Source organism: Mirounga angustirostris, unplaced genomic scaffold (assembly GCF_029215605.1).
Source record: "Mirounga angustirostris isolate CCGP_5_RB_7025 unplaced genomic scaffold, mMirAng1.0.hap1 SCAF_10, whole genome shotgun sequence".
In the NCBI taxonomy this organism is placed as follows: Eukaryota; Metazoa; Chordata; class Mammalia; order Carnivora; family Phocidae; genus Mirounga; species Mirounga angustirostris.
Window position 1 is genome coordinate 117,919,843 of NW_026991718.1, and position 22,130 is coordinate 117,941,972.

Genomic DNA, 22,130 nt, shown 5'->3' on the forward strand with positions numbered 1-22,130 from the left:
CAGTAACCGTGAAAACTAATCCACAGAAAACAGAACAATGTGTTTGCGTTCTATCCCAGATGCCATTGCTTGCCCAAGACTATGAGCCTGAGGCCCACCTTCTCTTTGTTTACAAGGGAGAGTGACATGGTTATAAGGATGGATGTTTAAAAGTCTATTAGTACCCAACTGACACTTTCTTCTGGGGAAAATCCAATAGATGAAAAAAGAAGTGAAGAACATGACTTGCTTTCTGTAAGTCCATGTTATGTGAAATCTTGTTGCATACTTTTGAAAATTCCCTTGGAGTGGATTCTCTTTCCACACTTACGGAAACACTTGGCTGAGATGATGGGTGGGGGGGGGTCCTTAGAAAGGATTAAGGGCTTTAATTAACAGGGTAAGTGATTGGTATGCTTATTCTTTAGTCTTGGCAGGGTTTTGGTACCTCCACTTAGTAGGTGATCAGTAAACACTCAATAGTGCAAGAAGGAGTAACTGTGTGCAGAATGTCAGAGCCCAAAGCGATCGTACAGAATACTCAGGCTGATCTGGCAAAAGTGGAAATGGTGTTCTCCGGCGCGTGATAGAGAATCTGCCACCTCCTGAGAGCACAAGCACCTTGCTGACTTGCTTGCTGGACTGCTCTGGAGGCTGGGTGTCTGTCTTTCTGGTGCACACACTGCTCCCCTGCACCCGGGGCCTTTTCTTCAGTGGGGAGATACATAGACTCTCTTCTCTTTCTTTCTGGATATTTGGAGAATGCTGTCTCGTTCTGCCTAAGACAGGGCTCGCAAACTCAGGTGAGCACAGGAGCTAACAAGGGATGCCAATTAGTGAAGGAGGTTAGGTGGGGTAATGGGGGGGGGGGTAGTGTCCCCACCTGAACGGGACAGTCCTACTCCATATCTGCAGATTGTTACCATAGGAGCCCGGCGTGGACAGGTGCTGAGATGGTCTAGGAAAACCTGAACATCTGATTTCGGATATTAAAACTTCAAGTTTTAAATGTTAGCAATACATTACTATATTATAAAACACAGTGTGGTCCAGAGCCCAACCAACAAACCAGCCAAACGTGGTGTGGACCTGGGGGCTTCCTGGTTAAGTCTGGCCCCTAGTCACATACTGCTCACTGCTGCCCCGAAGACTTCTGTTCTTTCTAGGCTGAGCAGCCCCATCCTCCTCAAGCCATGTTTGTGGGTTCCTAGAATTCCCGCCATGATGATCAGCCCCTCTGCCTGCCTTTGAACATTGGCAAGCTCCCTCTCAGCCCATGTCTGTCCTTTTCATCTGGCAAACTCCTACTCATCATTTCAGATTCAAATCAGTTGTCCCCTACTCTGGAGAGCTTTCCTCATCGCCTCAGGCAGACTGGCCCTTCCATTTTCTAGCTATGACATGATGTTGGGTAAACTGCTTAATCTCTCTGTGCCTCAGTTTCCTTCTCTGTGAAATGGGGATGATGATAGTACCTACCTCATTAGATTGTCAAGAGGATAAAAAGAATTTGTAGATACACTGATAGACAGACAGACAGACAGACAGAGGTTTCCTAGAAGGCAGAGCTAGTCCCTGATCCATCTCTGAATCAGGGCTTGTCACAGAGCAGGTGTTCATTAGATGTTAGATCACTTGAGGAAGTGGGGAGAAGTAAATATGTGATCCACTAGCTCCCAGTGAGGTCTGACTGTCATGATATGATGTGGTTGGGAATTCAACTCTTTCGAACTCCTTACTTTTTAAAAAGGCAACCAAAATATCTGTCTAAATGGCTAAAATGCAAAAACAGTGATACCACCAAATGCTGGCAGAGAAACTGGATCACTCATACATTGCTGGTGGGAATGAAAAATGGTACAGTCGCTCTAGGAAACAGAGTTTGACAGTTTTTTTTATAAAACTAATCATATAATTACCAAACGATCCTGCAGTTGTGCTCTTGGGCATTTACTCCAAAGAAGTGAAAACTTATATTCATACGAAGCCTGCACATGAAGGTAATAGCCCCAAACTGGAAACAGCCCAGCCATTCTGCAGTGAGTAAGCAAACTGTGGTACATTCACACAATAGAATACTACTTGGCATTGAAGAGAATGGACTATGGATACACACAACAATTTGGATGAATCTCAAGGGAATGAACTGAGTAAAAAAGTCAATCCCAAAAGGTTACCTACTATCTGGTTCTATTTATATAACATTTTTGAAGTGACACAGTTCTAGAGGTGGGGATCAGTTGATTGCCCAGGGGAAGGATAAGAGTGCTTGGAGGGAGGGGGGCTAGGGAATCCTTATGTGACGGAACTGTTTGTATCTTGACTGTGGTGGTGGACACACGAACCTACACATATGATGAAATTGTGTTAAACTAAACACACACACACACAAAGGAGTACATGTAAAACCAGGGAATTCTGAATTCCTGGTCATGTTACTGAGTACAGTTTTGCAGGACCTTATCATGGGGATAAACTAGGTAAAGGTTGCATATTATGTGCTACAACTGCATGTGAATCTACAATGATCTCAAAATAAAAAGTATAATTAATTCATTTAAAAAGCATTACAAGGGGGCGCCTGGGTGGCTCAGTCGTTAAGCGTCTGCCTTCGGCTCAGGTCATGATCCCAGGGTCCTGGGATCGAGTCCCACATCGGGCTCCCTGCTCAGCGGGAAGCCTGCTTCTCCCTCTCCCACTCCCCCTGCTTGTGTTCCTGTTCTCATTGTCTCTCTCTGTCATATAAATAAATAAAATCTTTAAAAAAAAAAAAAAGCATTACAAGGTATCCACAACAAAATAAAATAAAAGCAACCAAAGGCAGTTGGCTTGTTTTTTTTGTTTTTTTTTTGCTGAGTTTTGCCTTTGGCTTATGTTTACTTTTGAAGTTGGGTTCACTCAGACCCTGAGGACCTTTGCCCTCTGAGCATGGTCAAGCCAACCCCTTCTCCATTTGCTTGTCTGTCCTCCAGTCTCAGAGCTGGGAGGGACCTGAAGAACAATCTGACACAATCTGACCTCCCAGGGGTCAGGCTTACGCCGAATCCTGGTCGTTAGCCTCTGGAGGATGGGCAGTCGGCGAGTGAAGCGGGGAACCCAGAAGATCAGCAATCACTTCTTCTTCTTTTTTTTTTTTTTAAGATTTTATTTATTTATTTGAGAGAGAGAATGAGAGACAGAGAGCACGAGAGGGAAGAGGGTCAGAGGGAGAAGGAGACCCCCCGCTGAGCAGGGAGCCCGATGTGGGACTCGATCCCGGGACTCCAGGATCATGACCTGAGCCGAAGGCAGTCGCTTAACCAACTGAGCCCCCCAGGCGCCCCAGCAATCACTTCTTGAAGCCCAGAGCTATCCTGACCCCTGGGGACCAGCAGGCATTTCCATATTACCCAAATGCAGATCTGTGCCAGTCTTTTTCTTTCTCTTGCCCAGCACCCCACAACTCTCCCCCAGCCTTGCCTGTGAGGTCCCAGATGAGCGGGGCTTACATGATCTGGCTCTTTTCCCTGCAAGCTGTTTCTCTCTGTTATTAGGTGTATAACTTTTTTGGTCAGCTCTTTTGATTCCTATTAATTCTGGAAGGTGGAGACAGTATTTTGCAGGTGGGAAAACAGGCCTAAAGAGTCTCAAGTGATTGTTCCAAGACCCTTTCCCTGTGTGTCTGAGAGTCCATAGGGTCGGCGCTGAATGAAGACAGGGACCAGTTAGCATCGGACTGAAATGTGGTTGACTTCATGTTGTCCAGCAGTCTATGAGAGCAAAAAATGTGATTTTAAAAAAACTTTTAAGGTCATCTAAAGAAGAAAACTTCAGCCAAGATTTTCTAGGTCTCAGTAGTTCAGCAATTACCAAACTTTTTGGTCTTAGGACCCCTTTACACTCTTAAAATTAAGGATGCCCAAGAGCTTTTGTTTATGTGGATGATATCTGTCAATATTTACCACATAATAAATTAATACTGGGAAATTTAAAATATGGCATTAATTCCTTTAAAAATAACAATAAAGCCCTTATATGTTATAATAATATAACAAGCCCCTTCTATGTTATAACAATATAACAGCCTTCTATGAAATAACAGTGTAAACTCCCCCGATTAATAATTTTGTGGCATGATGGAGGTGTTAGCAAAGGCCACGGTGGTAATCATATTGCAATAGATAAACGTATCAGATCAACACTTCCTATGCCTTAGGCTCACCCAAGGTTATAGGTCGAGTCTATCTCAATTAAAAAAAAAAGAAAAAGAAAACGAATATAATAGAAAAAGCAAGTGTTTGGAACACGGGGCGAGTGCCACCCTCAGATGGGAATTTCGAGGCTGACCAGCGTGTCCATCTGTGTCTCTGTCCCCGCACAGGCCCCACCATGAGGCCCCAGCCCCGCAGGAGCCCCCGCGCCGCCCCGGCACCCCGCGCCCCGCGCTAGCCCGCCGCGCTAGCCCCCCGCCAGGGTGTGGGGAGGCGCCAAGGCCATGGCCAGCCACGTGGACCTGCTGACGGAGCTGCAGCTGCTGGAGAAGGTGCCCACGCTGGAGCGGCTGCGCGCCGCCCAGAAGCGCCGGGCCCAGCAGCTGAAGAAGTGGGCGCAGTACGAGCAGGACCTGCAGCACCGCAAACGCAAGCACGAGCGGAAGCGCAGCGCGGGCGGCCGGCGGCAGAAGGTGTCCTTCGAGGCCAGCGTGGCCCTGCTGGAGGCCTCCCTGAGGAACGACGCCGAGGAAGGTAGGCCCCTCTGCCCCCGTCGGCGCGGCCCCGGTGCCTCCCGCCCGGGCGGGGGTGTGTCGGGGGGGAGAGCGGGCCCCCGGGGCCTGCGCCGCGGGGGAGGGGTGCTGGCCGGGCCTGGCCGGTCTCCCCGGTGCGGGCGGGCCCGCGTGTCCGGGCAAGGGCATGTTCCGAGGTGGGGCCCTGAATTGATCTTCGACTCTTTTTTTTGGAAATAAGAATTCTCGCCTTTGGCCCATGAACACCACGTTCATTTTCCTTGCCTCCCACGAATGTGCACCAACATCGCACTTCTTGCGCACGATTGTTCTAGATGTGGCGAACAAATGGGATCTTGTCTTGCTCCTCCAAGAGCTCACTACTCAGAGCATCTGGCATTTCTTAAGCCCCTCCTCTGAGCCAGGCCCCCCGCGCCGGACGCTCCGTATGCGGTTGGGTCTTACTGGGCCTCGGCTGCAGCCCTGGGTGGGGTAGGGCCTGGTGACTAGCCCAGGCCTGCGCTTAGCCTGCCCTCGCTTCTCAAACTGATTTTGTCGGTTATTCCCGGGGTGACTCGGGCAAGGAGGCAAGTCACTTGGGCTCCTTATACCTTCGTTTCCACCTCTGTAAAATGGGGATAAATGCTAGTATCCGCCTCAAGGGCTTGCTGTGAGCATTAAATTAGCTAATACCGCTAAGTTGTTGGATATGTGTGGTCCCTCCTACTCTGTGAGTGGTTATTAGTATGTTTTATTTTATTACATGATTCCTATATTTTATTTCATTATATTTATAGAATGAATGTATGTTTATATACACATTTGTATATATATAACATTTGTATAATATCATATATATATATGTATATATATAATTGTTTATATGCAGAGTGTCCATAAACTCTGGAAACACAGGAATATACACAATGTTGTCTAGGACATTTTCACTCTATAAAGCAAACTAATAAACACAAATGCAAATACACAGTCATATAATCTGTTTCCAGATATTATGGATATCCTGTACTTGTTACATTTTACTTAATTATGTTATTATATGTCCCCTGATCCAGATACCATGATACCCCAGAGGCAGGTATAATAAACACCCATTTTACAGATGGGGAAACTGAGACCCAGAGAGGTTCAGAACCTTGACCAAGGTGGCAGAGCTGGGACCAGGAACCACAGGATCCAAGGTCTTGTCACTGGCCTCATGGCCTTGTAGGTTTGTTTCCCGTTATATCAATGATTGGAGGATCCATGATTTGACCAAAGCTCTCTTCTCTGAGGATGCTCTGAGGGGTCATCGCGCAGCTGAGGTTTGTGTGTGTGTGTCCTGTGTTCCCCTCAGCAGCCTCCAGTCCTCTCCCGGTATAGGAGGCCTTTCTGGCTGTCCCCGGAGAGGCTCGCTAGCCGTGTTTCTTGGGTCCCTCTGGCCTCCTGCCTGCACACACCCTCCAGACATGTGCTAACGCAGTCATCGAGAGAGGGATGGCATTTGCTGCACTAGAGGGTTGGGTTTTATGCACGTTGCTCTTCGGGTTCTAGCACTCTCTGAGAAGCACAGTTCCCCTTCTGCCCTGGTTACAGAGTGCTCTGGGGACGGAGCAGAAGCATTCCCAGAACTACTCAGCTGGAAAGAGCGCAGCTGAGAGCCTGGGGTGAGCAGCCCCGGGACAGAGGCATGAAATGTCGGGCTCGGGGGACTGGCCCTGCGAGGCTCCTTCCCACATGAGGTGCTGGGTGACGTGGCAGACCCATCCCGCTCAGTGGGCGGCACATCAGTGATGTCTAATTTGTGTCGTGGGTGGCGGTTCATCAGCTCTTCTTTGCCACTCATCTTTTCCTCCCTCCTTCCCTGACAAAGCCCTGAAGGGACTCTGTGAGCTGGCTGACAGCTGATCCAGAATGTCGGCGCCTCCCCAGCCCCGGCATGGGCCCCACACCCAGCCGGCCTCCCACACAGACTGGTGAGAAGGAGCGCCGGGCTTGGGTCCAGGACCGCAGGCCCCCTCGGCCTTGCGTGTGACCTTGAGCAGCTTGTTTCGCTGCTCTGGGTCCACCTTCTTAATCTGTTAAATGGAGTTTGTTTGTTTGTTTGTTTGTTTGTTTTAAAGATTTTATCTCTTTATTTGACAGAGAGACGGTGAGAGAGGAAACACAAGTAGGGGGAGCGGGAGAGGGAGAAGCAGGCCTCCAGCTGAGCAGGGAGCCCGATGCGGGGCTCGATCCCAGGACCCTGAGATCATGACATGAGCCGAAGGCAGACGCTTAATGACTGAGCCACCCAGGCGCCCCATGTAAAATGGAGTTTTGAACCTTGTCCTCAAGGGGGTGTGAGAAGAATGAGACAAGACCCTAAATGTGACAGCTCTCTGAAAAGTGACCCTGAATGCTGCACCAGGGTGGTGACCATTTTAACACACTTTGTTTTTAAGAACCCAAATATACACAAACACGTTCTTCTTGTAAAAATCAACACAGAAGCATACAGAGTAAAAAGTCCCTCCCTCCACCCTTCTTTTTCTCTGTTAGTTTCATGTGTTTCCTTCCAGGCATTTTTCTTATTTGCCTGTGTATTTGTCCACTTGGAGAAACAGGGTCTAGTTGGGGTTTTTAATTTTTTTTTTGTTTTTATGTAAGTGATGACATGTTGGATACATTATTCTGCAGTTTTCTTTCTTTCTTTCTTTTTTTTTTTTTTTTCACCCAGCAAGATACCTTGGAGGTGTTTTCAATGCCAATACCGTGGAATAATAGAGCTGTAGTATTCTTTTTAATCACTGCATAGTATTCTGTAGTATGGATTCAGCAGAAGTTTTGAACTGATTCCTTAGTGAAGGGCATGGAGGTTTTTCCAGTGGTTTTGCTTTTGCCCAAGTGAACATTTTGTGCACACAGGGTAGATGTTGATCAAGGACAGATGTGGGAAGATGGAAGAGTTGGTTGCAAGGGTATGTGTATTAAATTTGAGTGAGTCAGGTGCTGCCCCCTTCGGCTGGTCCCTAGCCTTGGGGCAGCCAAGTGAGGGTGGAGGCCTGGAGCACTGTGTGCTGTGGGAGCTGTAGGGTGGGGTGAGAGGTCCCCCTGCAGTCCACAGGTGGCTGGGCTTGGGCTGGGGTGTGCAGCTTCCATCAGTCAGCAGGCAATCTGGCCAGGCTTCGCTCAGCATCCTGGCAGCATGACAGAGCCCGCTGCTCCCAGCTGGTGGGGATGGTTTCTGTGTGCTGGCGGAGCTGGTGCGGGGGAGGCTGCAGGGGCGTTAGCTCACAGCGGGATGGGAATGGGGGTGTCAGCTCCCCCGCTCCCTTGAGCTCACAGCAGTGGCTGAGTCAACCTCCTCCACCTGCCAGGGCAATGTGAGTCAACCCAGAGAAAGGCAGCGCTGGAGAGGGACTCACTGTACTTCCTTCTCTGGCTCTGCGTTGTCTTCAGGCTAACATCCGGGCACCAGGGACCCACCTTGGTCTTGGACCTGCCTGGGATCATGACCTGCGCCGAAGGCAGACGCTCAACGACTGAGCCACCCAGGCGCTCCATGTAAAATGGAGTTTTGAACCTTGTCCTCAAGGGGGTGTGACAAGAATGAGACAAGACCCTAAATGTGACAGCTCTCTGAAAAGTGACCCCCACCCTCTTGTGCCCCCTGCCCAGCATCACCCCGTACTCCAGCCATCTCCAACTCCAGTTTCTTCCCATATGCCCTGCGTTCTCATACCTCCCCACCTTTGCATACGCAGTTCCCTCTGTCTGGAACACTCCTTCCCCTGATTCCTATAACCTAGGGGTTGGGTCTTGAGTGACCTTCTTGGGGAGCAATCTATGAGCCTTTTCTGCACCCCATCCCATCACTAGTTAGAGCAGTAACAGACACAGCTGACGTTTCCCGAGAGGCAGTGCAGTGTCGTGGAGAGGAGCATGGACTCTGGAGCTAGTTCTCCAGGATTCACGTCCCAGCTCTGCCGCCTACTAGCTGTGCAACATCAGCAAATTTACTCAACTTCTCGGGGCCTCAATTTCCCCATCTGTGAAAATGAGGAGGATATAATACAACTGCCTCAGAAAGTTGTCGTGGGGTTAAAATGAGTTTACAGATGTTGAAGTGGTATGCTAAGGAGTAGATTTAAGTGCTATAAATTGTAGCTATTCTGCATCATCTGTGGTCTATACTTACATAATCTACACTAGTGTATACACTGATTATCATTGTTACTGTTATTTACGGAGTGCTTACTTTGTATCAAAAGTTATCTCAGTTAATCCTCGTAACAACCCTCTGCGAGGGAGTCAAATCTCATTTTTTAAAAATAGCTCTATTGAGGTTTAATTGACATATCACAAAATTTGCCCATTTTAAGTGTGCGATTCAATGATTTTCAGTAAATTTACAGAGCTACGCACCCATCACCACAACCCAATTTTTGAACGTTCCATCACCCCCAAGAGAAACTTTGTGCCCATTTGTAGTCACTCCTGATTCCCACCCCTGCCCTCCAGCCCTAGGCAACCACTAACCTGCATTCTGCCTCTATACCCTTGCTTTTTCTGGAACATTCAACTTACATGGATCATCCAATATGTGATCTTTTGCGGTTGGCTTCTTTCATTTAGAGTTATGTTCCCAAGGTGGGTTTAAGCTGTGGCATGTGTCCGGATTTCATTTCTTTTATTGCCCTATAGTATTCCTTTGTATGGATATGCCGCATTTCGTTTATCCATTCACATTTGGATTGCTTCCTTTTGTGGTAAGTCTTTGTTTGCACTTAAGTTTTTATTTCTCTTGGGTGGTTACCTAGGACTGGAATTGCTGGGTCACATGGCAAATTTGGGTTTAACATTTAGGAAGCTGCTAACCTGTTTTCCAAAAGGGCGGCACCATTTTGCATTCTCAAACCTCATTTGACAGAGGAGGACATCGAAAGTCTGAGAGGCTATGTCACCTGCCAAAGATCTCATAGGTTTTTGGCGTCAGACCTGGGACTCAGACCCACATCTGATGTCTCTGCAGCCTGTGCTTTTAACTGCCAGGTGGACCGGGCACCTCCTGCTTTGGATGAGAGAGCCACTCACTTATGGTTCTGATCTGTGTCTCTTGGGGCCCGAAGATCCTGCAGCTCCTGCCAGCCTCTTAGGCCCTTGGCGCGGGGGGTGGGGTGGGGTGGGGGGGTCCCCTGGATAAGCTCTTCATCCCGAGGTGTAACCTCTTTCCACGGCCACACGAGCCAGCCTCTGTTGAAATCACCCAACATTTGTTAAGTTGTCAGGGCTTCTGTTCTTCTCTCCGAATGTGCAGGGTTTTCTTTATGGAAACTGTTCACATTCCCAAAAAAGTTTGAGTGATTCTTCTATAGCCTAATTTTAACGCTTCAACTGTTATTCTCACGGTAAAGGTTTTCAAACTTCTTTTTTTTTTTTTTTTTCCAGCAGTGGAAACTTTTCTTTCTGTGAAATTATGCAGAAACTCAATATGTAAAAAGGGTGAAAGAGCTATTCTGGCTGAGGCTGTGGGGGTGGGGGCGGTGGCCACCGGACCCTCACCCACCATGCGCCCCGCAGACGGCTCCCTCGCTGGGAGGTGTACTGGGGCACAGCCGGGCTCTGTACGTCATGCTTAAACTGTCGACTCATCGAAAGGAAACACAGGTCTGACTTTCACGTCTGGTGATTTTGAAAAGGGAAGTGTCTTCTCTCTTAGTTAGAAAAATCATTCATCCTTGTTAAAGTGCAGGAAAAAAACATTAAGAAAATAAAATCACAGATACACCCAAAGTGAACAGCAACAACCACTGATAATGTTTTGGTATTGTTCTATTACTCAGGGTCCTGATAGGGAAGAAATGGAGAAAAGTTTAATAAAGGGGTAGTTTCCAAAGAGCTTAGGGTGTTAGTCCTCAACCTTTTTGGTCTCAAGACCCCTTTATATGGTTCAAAACTGAGAACTCTCAAGAGCTTTTGTTTCACTGGGTTCTGTATTGATATTTATCATATTAGAAATTAAGACTGCGGAATTAAAAAATATCTACTCATTAAAACATAAAAATAAAGCCATTATCTGTTGTACTAGTTATCTATTGCTGCATAGCAGAGGAGCTCAAAATTTAGCAGCTTAAAACAACAAACGTTTCCTGTTTCACACAGTTTCTGTGGATCAAGAATCCAGGGGCAACGTGGCCTGGGTGGTTCTAGCTCAGGATCTCTCATAAGGTTGCAATTACCTCATGATTTAATGGGGCTGCAGAATCTGCCTCCAAGATGGCACACTCACATGGCTCTTGGCAGGAGGCCTCAGATTCTTGCCATATGAGCCTCTTCATGGGGCCACTTGAGTGTCTTCTGAACATGCTGGCTGGCTTTCTTCAGAGTGAGTGATCCAAGAGATCGAGTAAGAAGGAAACCACACTGCCTTTTATGACCTAGACTTTTAAGTCATATATCATTACTTCTGCCATATTCTATTCATTAGAAACGATTCACAAAGTCTAGCTCACACTCACGGGGAGAAGAATTAGGCTCCACCTCTTGAAGCGAGGAGAATTTGTGGACACTAGAACTACCACACGTGAACATAAATATTTTTATGAAAAATACTAATATTTTTCAAGACAAAAAAAATATAGAGTAGCCTTGTTTTATACTTGGCTTAAAGGAAGATAGCTGGATTCTCTTATCTGCTTCTGCATTCAATATGTTGTGATATGTTATATTGGTTAAAGTAAATGAAGAAAATCTTACGTCACACAGATATGTCATTGGAAAAGAGAGGAATATTTTAATTACTTTTTCAGATCATTGTGGATATTCTTTGATATTGCAACCAAATTCAACAGGTGGTAGCTTCTTGAAGGTTAGTCTCAATGTGGAGTTTGAAACCATATTGATTTTTTGCTTTTCTTACTTTGTTACATTAAAATCCATTGGTGGTCTTGCCTTTTGAAAGGTTCTTTTACCCATGTCTACTTTCTTTTCTTCTTTTTAAAGGTAATGTATTATCTGTTAGAAAATATTAGCTCACATTTTTTTTTGGCTATTACACCAAAAACACAAGCAACAAAAGGAAAAAATTAACAGGTGGGCCTGTATCAAACCCAAAAGCTTCTGCACAGCAAAAAGAATGGTCAGCCAAAGAAGCAGCAAACTACAGAATAGGAGAAAGTATTTGCAAACTATATCTCAGATAGGGGGTTAATATCCAAAAGATATAAGGAACTCATACAACTCAATAACAAAAAAGCCAAATAATCCAATTAAAAATGGGCAGAATACCTGAATAGACATTTTCCCAAAGAAGACATACAGATGGCCAACAGGTATATGAAAAGATGCTCAACATCATTAATCATTAGGGAAATGCAGATCAAAGCCACAATGAGATAACACTTCATTTAAGAACATGGAAGAACCTTAATGGCTTCTCTCCTATAGTAATAGCAAGGTAGATCGAGCAAAGAACACAAACCAAGAGAAACCCTGGGATACCTTGGTAGCTCCATGTTGAGCCAAGAAGAAGAGAACAAAGGAGACCAATAATCACCTGCCAGGGTGGAAGAAAGACAACTAGGGCAGTGTGGCATCTCAGAACCCTAGGGAGGGAGCCATTTTTAGAAGAAAGGTCCATCTGCTGAGCCAGATGTGGCTTAGAGGTGGACAGTTTTACATTGTATTAATATAATCTTTGCAAAAGAGATTGTTAATGATGACCTCCTAGTTCTCTGTCTGAATGTACCATAATTTACATAACCACTCCCCTATGATTGGATTTTCAGGTTGTTTCCCATTTTTGCTACTATAAATTATGCTGGTGGTGGTGATTATCACTGTATTAAAGTATTTGGTCACAGGTTTGATCGTTTACTTTGGGTAGATTCCTTGAGGCTCGTAGTTTTGAGATATAAACATCTACAAGGCTTTGGTAGAAATTGCTTATTTGGTCAGTTTGCAACGCCCCGCAGCCTGTGTGCTGGCCTGCCTCACCTCTGCCTTGCTCATTGACACTGCTGGATGCCACAGAAAGCGTAAAGTTGCTGATAGATTCAATATATGGGAGATAGTCCTGTTGTCTTAATTCACATGTAACGGAGAAGTTTAAGGTTGAATACCTATTCATAATGTTCCTGGGCATTCGTTTCTTTATTTCTCTGAGTTGTCTATTTTTTGGGTCCATTTTTTCTACTAGTTGCTTTTTCTTATTGACTTCAATGATTGAGTGATGTTTGTGACAGAGGAGAGAAAGGGAGGAGGGGAGAGAGAGAGAGCATGAAAATGGAGGGGAGGATGTGGGTTGTTGTAATGTACGGTGCACATGCTTTCCGCAGACTCTGGGTGTGTGTGTGTGTGTGCGTGCGCATGTGTGTATGTGTGTGTTTGCTTTACCATTTTGTTTATAGATCATTTTCATGTAGTTAAATCTAATGATATTCACTTCCCCCCTTCATTATTTTGTTCTTTGCTTTTATCCCTCTAAAACTATGGCTTGAAAGCCAAATCTTGCCACCATCTGTTTTTGTAAATAAAGTTTTATTGGAATACAGCCACACCTAACCATTTACATATTATCTAACCTTCCCACTGCAGCGACAGGGTTAGGTAGTTGCCACAGAGACCATATAACCTGTAAAGATGAGAATATTTACTCTCGCCCTATACAGAAAAATTTTGCTCACTCTTGCTCTAAAGCGTTGCCTCATCCAGTGATGTATATTAGCCTCCATGCTCTTCTAGATTTTTGTGGCCTTATGTAAATAAAGTAAACATGTAATTTTTCTGGAATTCACTTTAGTGTAAAGTAGTCAATGAAAATCTGTCTATCTCCATTTTGTTTCCAAAGCATTTCCAATTGTCCAGCTTCCTTCCCTTCCCTACGAGTTTGCGATGCCATGCTCATCCTCCTGAGCCTCATCTGTGAAAAAGGGTAACTTTCCAAGCTGTTTATTATGTTCCAACGATCTGTTTCTGTGCCAATTACACATGGTTTTGATCCCAGCTTTCTAATGTGGCTTAGTGTATGATAGAACGAGTCCTTCCTCAAATTGCTCTTCTTTTGCAAAATGTTCTTGGTTATGTTCTTGGTTACATAAGAACTTTTGGTCAAGTGTTCCCTCCAGAGCTCAAAAATAGATTCCTCCAAAATTAATTAATATTATAAATGGGTATAGAGTTTTGGTTTTACAAGATGAGAGGAATTCTGGAGATGGATGGCTATGACAGTTGCATAGCACACAGCATTATGAATATAATATTCATAATATTATTGTAATATAATATATAGGCATTATATATTATATATAATAATAATAATACCACTGAACTGTACTCTTAAAAATGATTAAGATGGTAAATTTTATGCATATTTTACCACCGTAAAAAAGTGAAAAAAATGAAAAAACAAAACAACCTCCCCAAATTTAGCCAGGGACCAGAGGGAGGGGAGAAAGGGAAGTTATTGTCTAATGGGTATAGAGCTTCCGTTTGGAAAGATGAAAAAAGTTGGAGATGGATGCTGATGATGGTTGCACAACAATGGGAATGTAATTAATGCCACTCAGCTGTACAGTAAGAAGTGGTTAATATGATAAATCTTATCTTCTGTATATTTTACCACAATTTAAAAAATTAATTTGGGGCCAACAGATATCTGTGTCATGAGTTTTTCTAAGCAAGCAAATGGCACACATCTCTACTGGGCAACTATTCTTTTAAGTCCTTTGGGAAAGCTACAAGGTTTTTGTTGTTGTTGTCCTTATGGGTTTTTTTGTTTTGTTTTGTTTTTGTTTTATCTTATTTTGTTTTTTATCATCTAAGGCCTGTTTATTTCGAGAAAGGAAGGCTTTAAGTTTTTATCTATTAATTTTGTAGAAAGGCATTTTACTGTCTCATTTTTTCAGTGGGTTCTTTCAGGGTTTTCATATAGAGAATGACATTATCTGCAGATGATAAGGTCGTCTGTTCATTCTGGTGTTTCAGCGAGTCTGTCATGCCCATAACCTATCCTCCCACCTCTTCTCTCTAGGCCAACAACTCCTGTTCCTTTTGCTGACTTTTATAAGAAGTGACTTTGAGATTCGCGAACAACTTTCCCAAAGCCTGATCTGGCTCCCCCTAGGGTGAATGGAACCGTCAGTTTCCTCATTCTGGTTGAGTTTGTCAGTTAGTATGGCCCAAATTTCCATTGGCTTTTTGGGCCACCACTGTTGACTCATCTGGAGTTTATAAGAAACCGAAACCCCCAAGTGGGTGTCCCGTTAGTGAACTTACATCTTCCCCATCCTGTTCTTATGCAAGTGATTAAAAACAAACAAACAAACTATCTGTTGAAGTACGTTCTTCATACAGAAAAGGGCAAAATGGGTTCCACTTTCACATGTCGCAGGTGCCTCTGTAACCAGTACTCACTCAGATTGAAAAACAGAACATCACTGGCACCCCAGAAGCTGTCCTGGACACACAGGTGATTTTCGGCCCTGAAGTCAAGACCCTAAATTGATCTTGTTGAATTTGAGCCCATTATCCACCTGCTCAAATAATTTGGACTTTGAATGATAACACAGATTTCTGTGTTACCAGTGACAGGAAATCCAACTCAAACTAACTGAAGCCCATGTGGATCCAGGGGGCTACCAAAAATTGTCTCTGATCACTCTTAGCAGCTCGAAGTGTATATTCTATACTTTCAGTAACTTCATTAGGAATAATTTCTCTTTCCAACAGTCTTCCAGGTTCAGCAAGTCCCAGAATTGAATCTCGCTGGCTCAGATGCCTACCTCTGAGCCAATTACAAGGGCTGGAGCAGGGATGCAATGCTATGATTGATCTGATCTGAGGCATATGCCCACCCCTGAAGTCAGCTCCTCCCAAAACACATGGGCTGACACTTGGAGATATGTTGTACCCGCCCCAAGGGCAAGTGGGATGCGGTTACCAGAAGGAAGAAAAATGGATGATGGGCAGGCCATAATGAAATATGTGCATCTCAGATGAAATAGTAATCTCCAGCTTCTATTCCATGCCATTCACAAATGCAATCAGCACTTGCCTTCTACTCCAGAGTTGTTCAGTAGAACTTTTTCTGATGATGGAAATGCACTATCCATTATGGTAGCTGCTAGTCATATGTGGCTCTTGGGCCTTTAAAATGTGACTAGGAGACTAAGGAACTGAAATTTTGATTTTATTTAGTATAAAATCATTTAAGCAGTCTCCTGCTTAAGTCACCAAAGCCTGATCTGGCTCCCCCTAGCCTAGAGGCCCCGTATCAGACAACACAGTCCTGGACCCTATCCAGATCCCTGATAAAAATGTTGAATAGGCATTGGCCAAAGACAGAGCCTAGGGCACAACCCCAGAGGCCTCCTCCTTATTAATGTATCCAGTCAATCATTACCCATTACGGATAGTTGTTCAACTGAAAGGCATTTAACTATACTGTTTTTGTAGTTGGTATGTGAGGTCAGTCGCAAGAGTTTCCTATAAAAAAAAGAGCCTTTTTTTTTACAAAGGCTGTCCTACATAAACTTGGAAGAAGTTTTCTCTCTGAGGATTAAATTATAACAAAACATGTAAGGGATCAGAGTAGAATTTCATGCACAGACATCCATGGAGCACAGTCTGAACATCTTCAGACCAGCGCCAGTGGCCCCGTAGTGAACAGAAGACTGGCTCAGGCCGTAATGGAGCTCACAGTCTAGCAAAGTCAGTTTGAAGAGAGCACAGTATTAATATGCTGAAGAGTGGATGATGTTATAAAGAGAGCCTTGTCAAGAACAGATGCCTAGAAAAAGGAGGCTAGGAGATCATTGACGAGTGAGGCCATCTAAATACTGTCCAGGGGAGAGGACAATGTGACCAACAACTTTGAAGATGACCATCCCCTTGCTAAGGGCATTGTGATTATGGAAAAAGAGACTTCAACCCATCCTGACATGATGCCATTAATGTGATGATTATGTACCTGCTTGCAATCCTCTGATTATAACTTGGCTTCCCAGCCAGGTCTACCTGCAGGCGCAGAATGAGTCAACCATGCTTAAGTGAATTTCTGGCATGTAAGACAATTCCTTTTCTCAGGTGAAACTGTGTTGTGGTTTTATTCAGCAGCCTCCTAGGCTCAGATTGTAGGGAACTACTCTGGGGCGAAGAAACCACTTGTGGTAGGTAAACCATAGTCAATCATGGTAAACCATGGTCAGTCACCAACGGGGTGCCATCCTGGGGGACTCAGCCAATTGGAACTCTCCTGGAACCTCTTTAAACCCAAAACACCATGACTTTCCAGCATTTCCCTTCCCCACGTAAGGAGATATGTGAGGGGCTTGTCAAATGCTCACTGGAATCCAGAAAGTCCCCATCTTTAACATTTCTCAGTCTAGTGATCCTGTTGAGGAGATAGTTGAGATATTTGGGGCATGACTTATTCTTGCTTGGCTTCTAGGAACCACTGTTTCCTTTATAATGGAGTGAGAAGATGTATTTCTATCAGAGGAACTCAGAGGCTCTTTCAATGAACAAATCCTAAGCCCTTCTAAAACAATCACCAAGGCCAAAGTCATTAACTAACCCTGGGGAGGAAGGCTGGGGTTTAGCAAATAGGAGAACGTTCCAGAATCTGCTCAAAGTTTTAAATCGGCTAGTACATCCATCCATCCTGTGTTTGTGCCAAGAAACAGAGCTGACCCCACCGCCCCATCCTCTCGTCTGCCACTTGGTGGAGGCAGCTGTGTCCAGAACAGAGGTGAAAACCAAGAGGAGAGATACGAAGTCTGCTAAGTTGGGGAGAGGGAGTGGTGCCTTCGTCCTTTACACATGAAAAGCTCAATGAAGCCCAAATCTTGATGGAGGAGTCAGTGTTCCCAATCCTTCAAGAGAAACCTGAGGACACAGGCTTTTTGGCATAAGGATCCCCAATTCCCTGGGCACCACAAAGGTAGTAATGGCAATTCTTCAGGTGAGTCATCCTCAAGAACTGTACTGAATTGGCTGCCTATTGTTGCATAACAAACCATCCTGAAACACTTAGTGGCTCAGAACAACTTACTTCTCAGTGTTTCTTTGGATTGGCTAGGCACTTCTGTTGGTCCTGCCTGGGCTCAGTATGACGTTGTGGTTATTTGCGGGGTCAGCCAGTGTCTGGGCTCAGCTGGGATGGCTGGGATTCTCTCTGCATGTGGTCTTCTATGCTGGGCTTCCTCCAGCATAGTGGGCTCAGGGTTTCAAGAAAGCAAGCCCCAGTGCCCAAGCATGTATGTGGCCCTTTGCCTGCATCATGTTTGCTGATGTCTCATTGGCCAAAGTAAGTCACATGGCCAAGCTCAGCATCCATGCTGGAGGAGCCTCTACATGCCTTCTAGTACCCATGTGCATGGGTACTGAAAGGCCTGATTCACAGGGGCTCTTACCGTTACAATCTACCACATACTCTAGACTTTGCTTTGCTTTAGACCAGAATTCTAGCAACCCAGTGTGATAACCCTGGGCATATTGTTTTGGTCAGATGCTGTGATCGGCTGTTGATATACCTGCAGTGTCTGGGATTGTACCAGGTGGGCCAAACCCTGTGGGACTCCAGACCCTGGGTTGAGCGTGTCAAATATATGATTTGCATTGACTCCAGAACCATGTGGCAGTCAGAATTCAGCACCGGGGAATGGTTCTTATGCTTATTTAATTTTATTGCTTATTAACTGCATAGCCACGACAGTGATTTATGTGATTTCATAATATTAGGTTGAACCCTCAGTAATTGGGGTTAAAGTCTGGAATAATGTTGAAACAGAAGCAGGAACAGAAAAATAATCATCAGCCAGATGGAACGGATTATTAGTTCACAAATGCAGTGTGTTCAGTAGATAAAAATCTTTCAAAACATGGATGGCATAGGGAAAACGGAATCAAAGTGAGGCCCTTGTTGGAAAGGTTGGGAAGCTTTGCAGAGAGGGGATGGACCTTGAGAGTTAGCATGGAGTCAGACAATACTAAGTTTTAATCTTCATTTTGTGGCCTTGGGTGAATGACTTAATCTCTTTGTGCTTAGATTCCTCATCTGTAAAGTGGAGAGAATAGTGACTGCGGTGGGGGGGGGGGGGAGCAGTGAAGATTCATAGAGATAAAGTCTGGCCAGCAAATATAGCCTAAGTGGCTATTACTATCATCCACCACTAGCCTCGGTTACGTTGGGCCAGCAGCAAGGTTAACATCTCTTCTGTTTTCTTTCTAATCCTTCTTCCACTCACCCCGACTGCCATAACTACCCCATTTCTTCGATCTCCATTTACTCAATGCCAGCCTATCTATTAGTCATTCATATAAGAATAACCTGATTGTAGTCATTTACACTTTAGTATGAAAATGAAAACATTTTACAGCAATTTTCATTGCAAGCCAGTGGGGAATGAGAGGTTTTGGCCACCCCACGTGATGGAACACTTAAAGCCTGCTTGCATGAGGGAGTCCTTTCAGACTCCCTAGAGTGAAAGGGCCTGCCCCCCTGAAGAACTTCTGTCAGACCATTTACTGAGACTGTAGAACTCGAGGTGCCTGGGATCTCCTTGTTTCATGTGTCATCTCTCAAGGCAGCCACAAATACATGTTTTGTTTGGCTTGAGCCATTTGAATTAGGTTCAAAACCCATCTATAATTATAAAAGCTCTTTGGAAGGACCCTAATTAGCTTCTATAAATGGCTTTCTCTAACCTTTTGGAGTTAATATGATCCATTCCCTTGTTATTAAAAAGAAATACCCTAGATTATTTCACAAAACTTCTCCTAAGTTCCTTGGCACCTAACATTTTCTCAAAGAGACATGGTGGCCAACCTTCCTCTGAATGGGCAAGGTTTCTACACAGTCATTCCTTCCGGCTCATGACTTTCTTCTTCATTTGCTGCCCACGGATGCTGAAAATAACTTGTTTTCTGGCAAGCCTGGGATGAGATTCCTTATGATTTAATCAGATCCATAATGAAGCTCTCCTGGCTTTTAGGAGAGAGCATCCCAAACTGCAGGGATGCTGTGGGCAGGGCCCTGGTGAGGGGAAGGAGCGTCTAGTCTTAGCATCACATCTGGAACCAGGAGAGCGGCTCCAGGACCATGCTACCCAACCCTCCAGGGTCCTCCCGTGCGGCTGGGACTCCTGGTTCTGCCTGCCAGTGTTCCATGCCCTGTTCCGTGTGGGCTTTGCCTTTCCACTCCCAGTAGCCCAGACCAAAGGCCTCACAGATAATAAGCAGGAAACATTCCATTTCTGAACATCGGCTGCTTGGTCCAGGAAGACATAATTTCCTGCAGAGATATGTATATATAGACCAAGACATATTTGTCCTGACTAAAGCCAAGATTCCCTTGATTGTTCCAAACTGGTGTGAACTCTAGATAATACAAAGATGTGAGAGAAGCTGGGGAGGGGCCGAGTAACTAACTGGGCGATGAGTGATCATCTGAGTGGGTGGCACAGAGTCAGATAGTGAAGGAACAACTAAGGTAATGAGAAAGTAGCTGGAGAGAGGGAGTAGCTGGGCAATGAAGGACTAGTTGGAGAATAGAAAAGTAACTGGATAATGAAGGTAAGGCACAAAGTGGGACTTACTGCAGTGGGATAGTAGAAGAGTCCCAGACCTGCAGTGGGACAGTAGAAGAGTCCCAGACCAGTCCCAGACCAGGGGGTCATTCTCCTCTGCTCCAAGCGCCTCCATTTTGCCACTTTCTTAGGTCTTGCTGGTGAGAAAGAAACTCTAAGTGTGGATCCATGAGCTTGAATCTAGGCTGCTACAAACTAGGGGGGTAAAGCTTTCCCGGATTAAGGCTGATGTTATGGCAGTGGTGGGTGGGTGCTGTGTGGTTGGGTGAGTTTCTTCCCTTTAGGAAGGGGTTCTCTCTTCTCTCAGCTCCTCAGAGGATGGGTGAGGTTGCCTGCCAGATGTCCCATCGGAGCCCACATCTGATCCCCCACTGGCCCAGCATCATCTTCATCATTCTTTCTGCCAGTTTTCATTGGACACTATGTGCCAGGCACTGTGCTATAAGTTTTTCCATGCATCGTCTCATTTCAGCCTTTTGACAACTCCATTAAATAAGTATTATTGAGGGCCCCACTTTACAGGTGGATTAACCGAGGCTTAGGTCTAGTCCCTTGCCCAGGCGAGAAGCAGAGCGAGCACTGTCTGTACTCTAAGCCTTATGCTACAGTCATGGATTACACCCATATGGAGGATTTTCCCCTCTTCAAAAGCCCAATCCTCCCCCATTCACCCTTTAAGAGCATGTAGCAAGGTCTGATCCAGAAGTGAGGGCTCAGGTAGAGTATCCTGTGTGAGTGAGGAGCCTGAGAAACAAGCCACGTGCCCATGACCCCCACCTGCGGGTGGGTGCAGCTGCCTGTTAGCTGTGTTCCAAACCCATCCCCAAGGAGGTCTGTTAGATAAAGTCACAATTTAGAACCAGTCTTCCCCAGGGTGTACCCACCACTGGCAATCAGACCTCATTTGCACTTAGACATTTATAGTCCGTTGTGAATTTCCATCATCTGCATAGGCTGAGCCATAGGAATAGAAAGCTCCTGGGCTTGGGCAGTTTGTCCTTCTCTCTTCTGTCCTTTCCAGCATGTCTTGGGACAGATGCCATGTCAAGGGTCATGACCCGCTGACATTTTCAGAACATTTTCTGACACTAGGTGCTTGCAAAACATTATATGGCAATAACTTCAGGCTTCAGAAAATTGTTTTAATTCAAAAAAGATTTACATTTGGGTCCTGAAGAGCCTGACTGTTCTCCTTATTTCATGAAAGCAATGCAATCTCGTTGTCATAGGTGACGTGGTGCCTTATTGAATAAGCTGCTGATTCCAAGATAAGCCATTCACTCCAGAGGCTCTTGGTTGGTAAAATTGTTTTTCGCTAAAAGAAGCTTAAGGTTAAGCTCTAATTAATGGAGGGGGTTGGATTTTATACAGATGGATCGGTAAGTAGGTTTGAGGACATGTCAAATACGCCATCTTTTTCTCTGCAGCTGAAAATATATTCATAAAGCCCACACAACTCTGTAGATTTCTTAAAACTCCATTTTTGGCAAGCATATTCTGGTCTTGGTGTGCTCTGGCTAATAAACAGCTTCTGACTCATGGCACTCAGTGACTGATTATTGCCTTGACCGAGGTGTCTCCCAGGGCAGACCCAATGGGAGCCAAAATCCCCCAGGTCTTTCCAGGGTGGCCATGGCTTGGAGATCTCAGCCAGGCACTAGGGCTCTGTCTTAGTCAGCTCGGGTTGTCATAGAAAAATACCACAGACTAGGTGGCTTAAACAATAAAAATGTATTCCCCACGTTTCTGGAGGCTGAAAGTCCAAGATCAAGGAGCCAGAATGGTCAGTTTCTGGTGAGAATCATCCTCCTGGTTTATGGATGGCCTCCTTCTCACTGTGTCCTTACATGAGAGAGAGAATAAGCAAACCCTCTGGTGTCTCT

General features: G+C 45.2%; 1 protein-coding gene across 3 annotated transcripts in view; it reads left to right on the plus strand.

Annotated features, from left to right (window-relative positions):
- PPP1R16B (protein phosphatase 1 regulatory subunit 16B) overlaps positions 1-22,130 on the plus strand; it is a 94,952-nt gene that overhangs the window by 23,040 nt on the left and 49,782 nt on the right. For all 3 annotated transcript variants that reach the window (XM_045885764.3, XM_045885765.3, XM_064573168.1), the window contains exon 2: positions 4,340-4,703. In XM_045885764.3, the coding sequence (XP_045741720.1) occupies positions 4,454-4,703 (250 nt within the window). In that variant the 5' untranslated portion in view covers positions 4,340-4,453. The remainder of the gene's footprint in view (positions 1-4,339; positions 4,704-22,130) is intronic.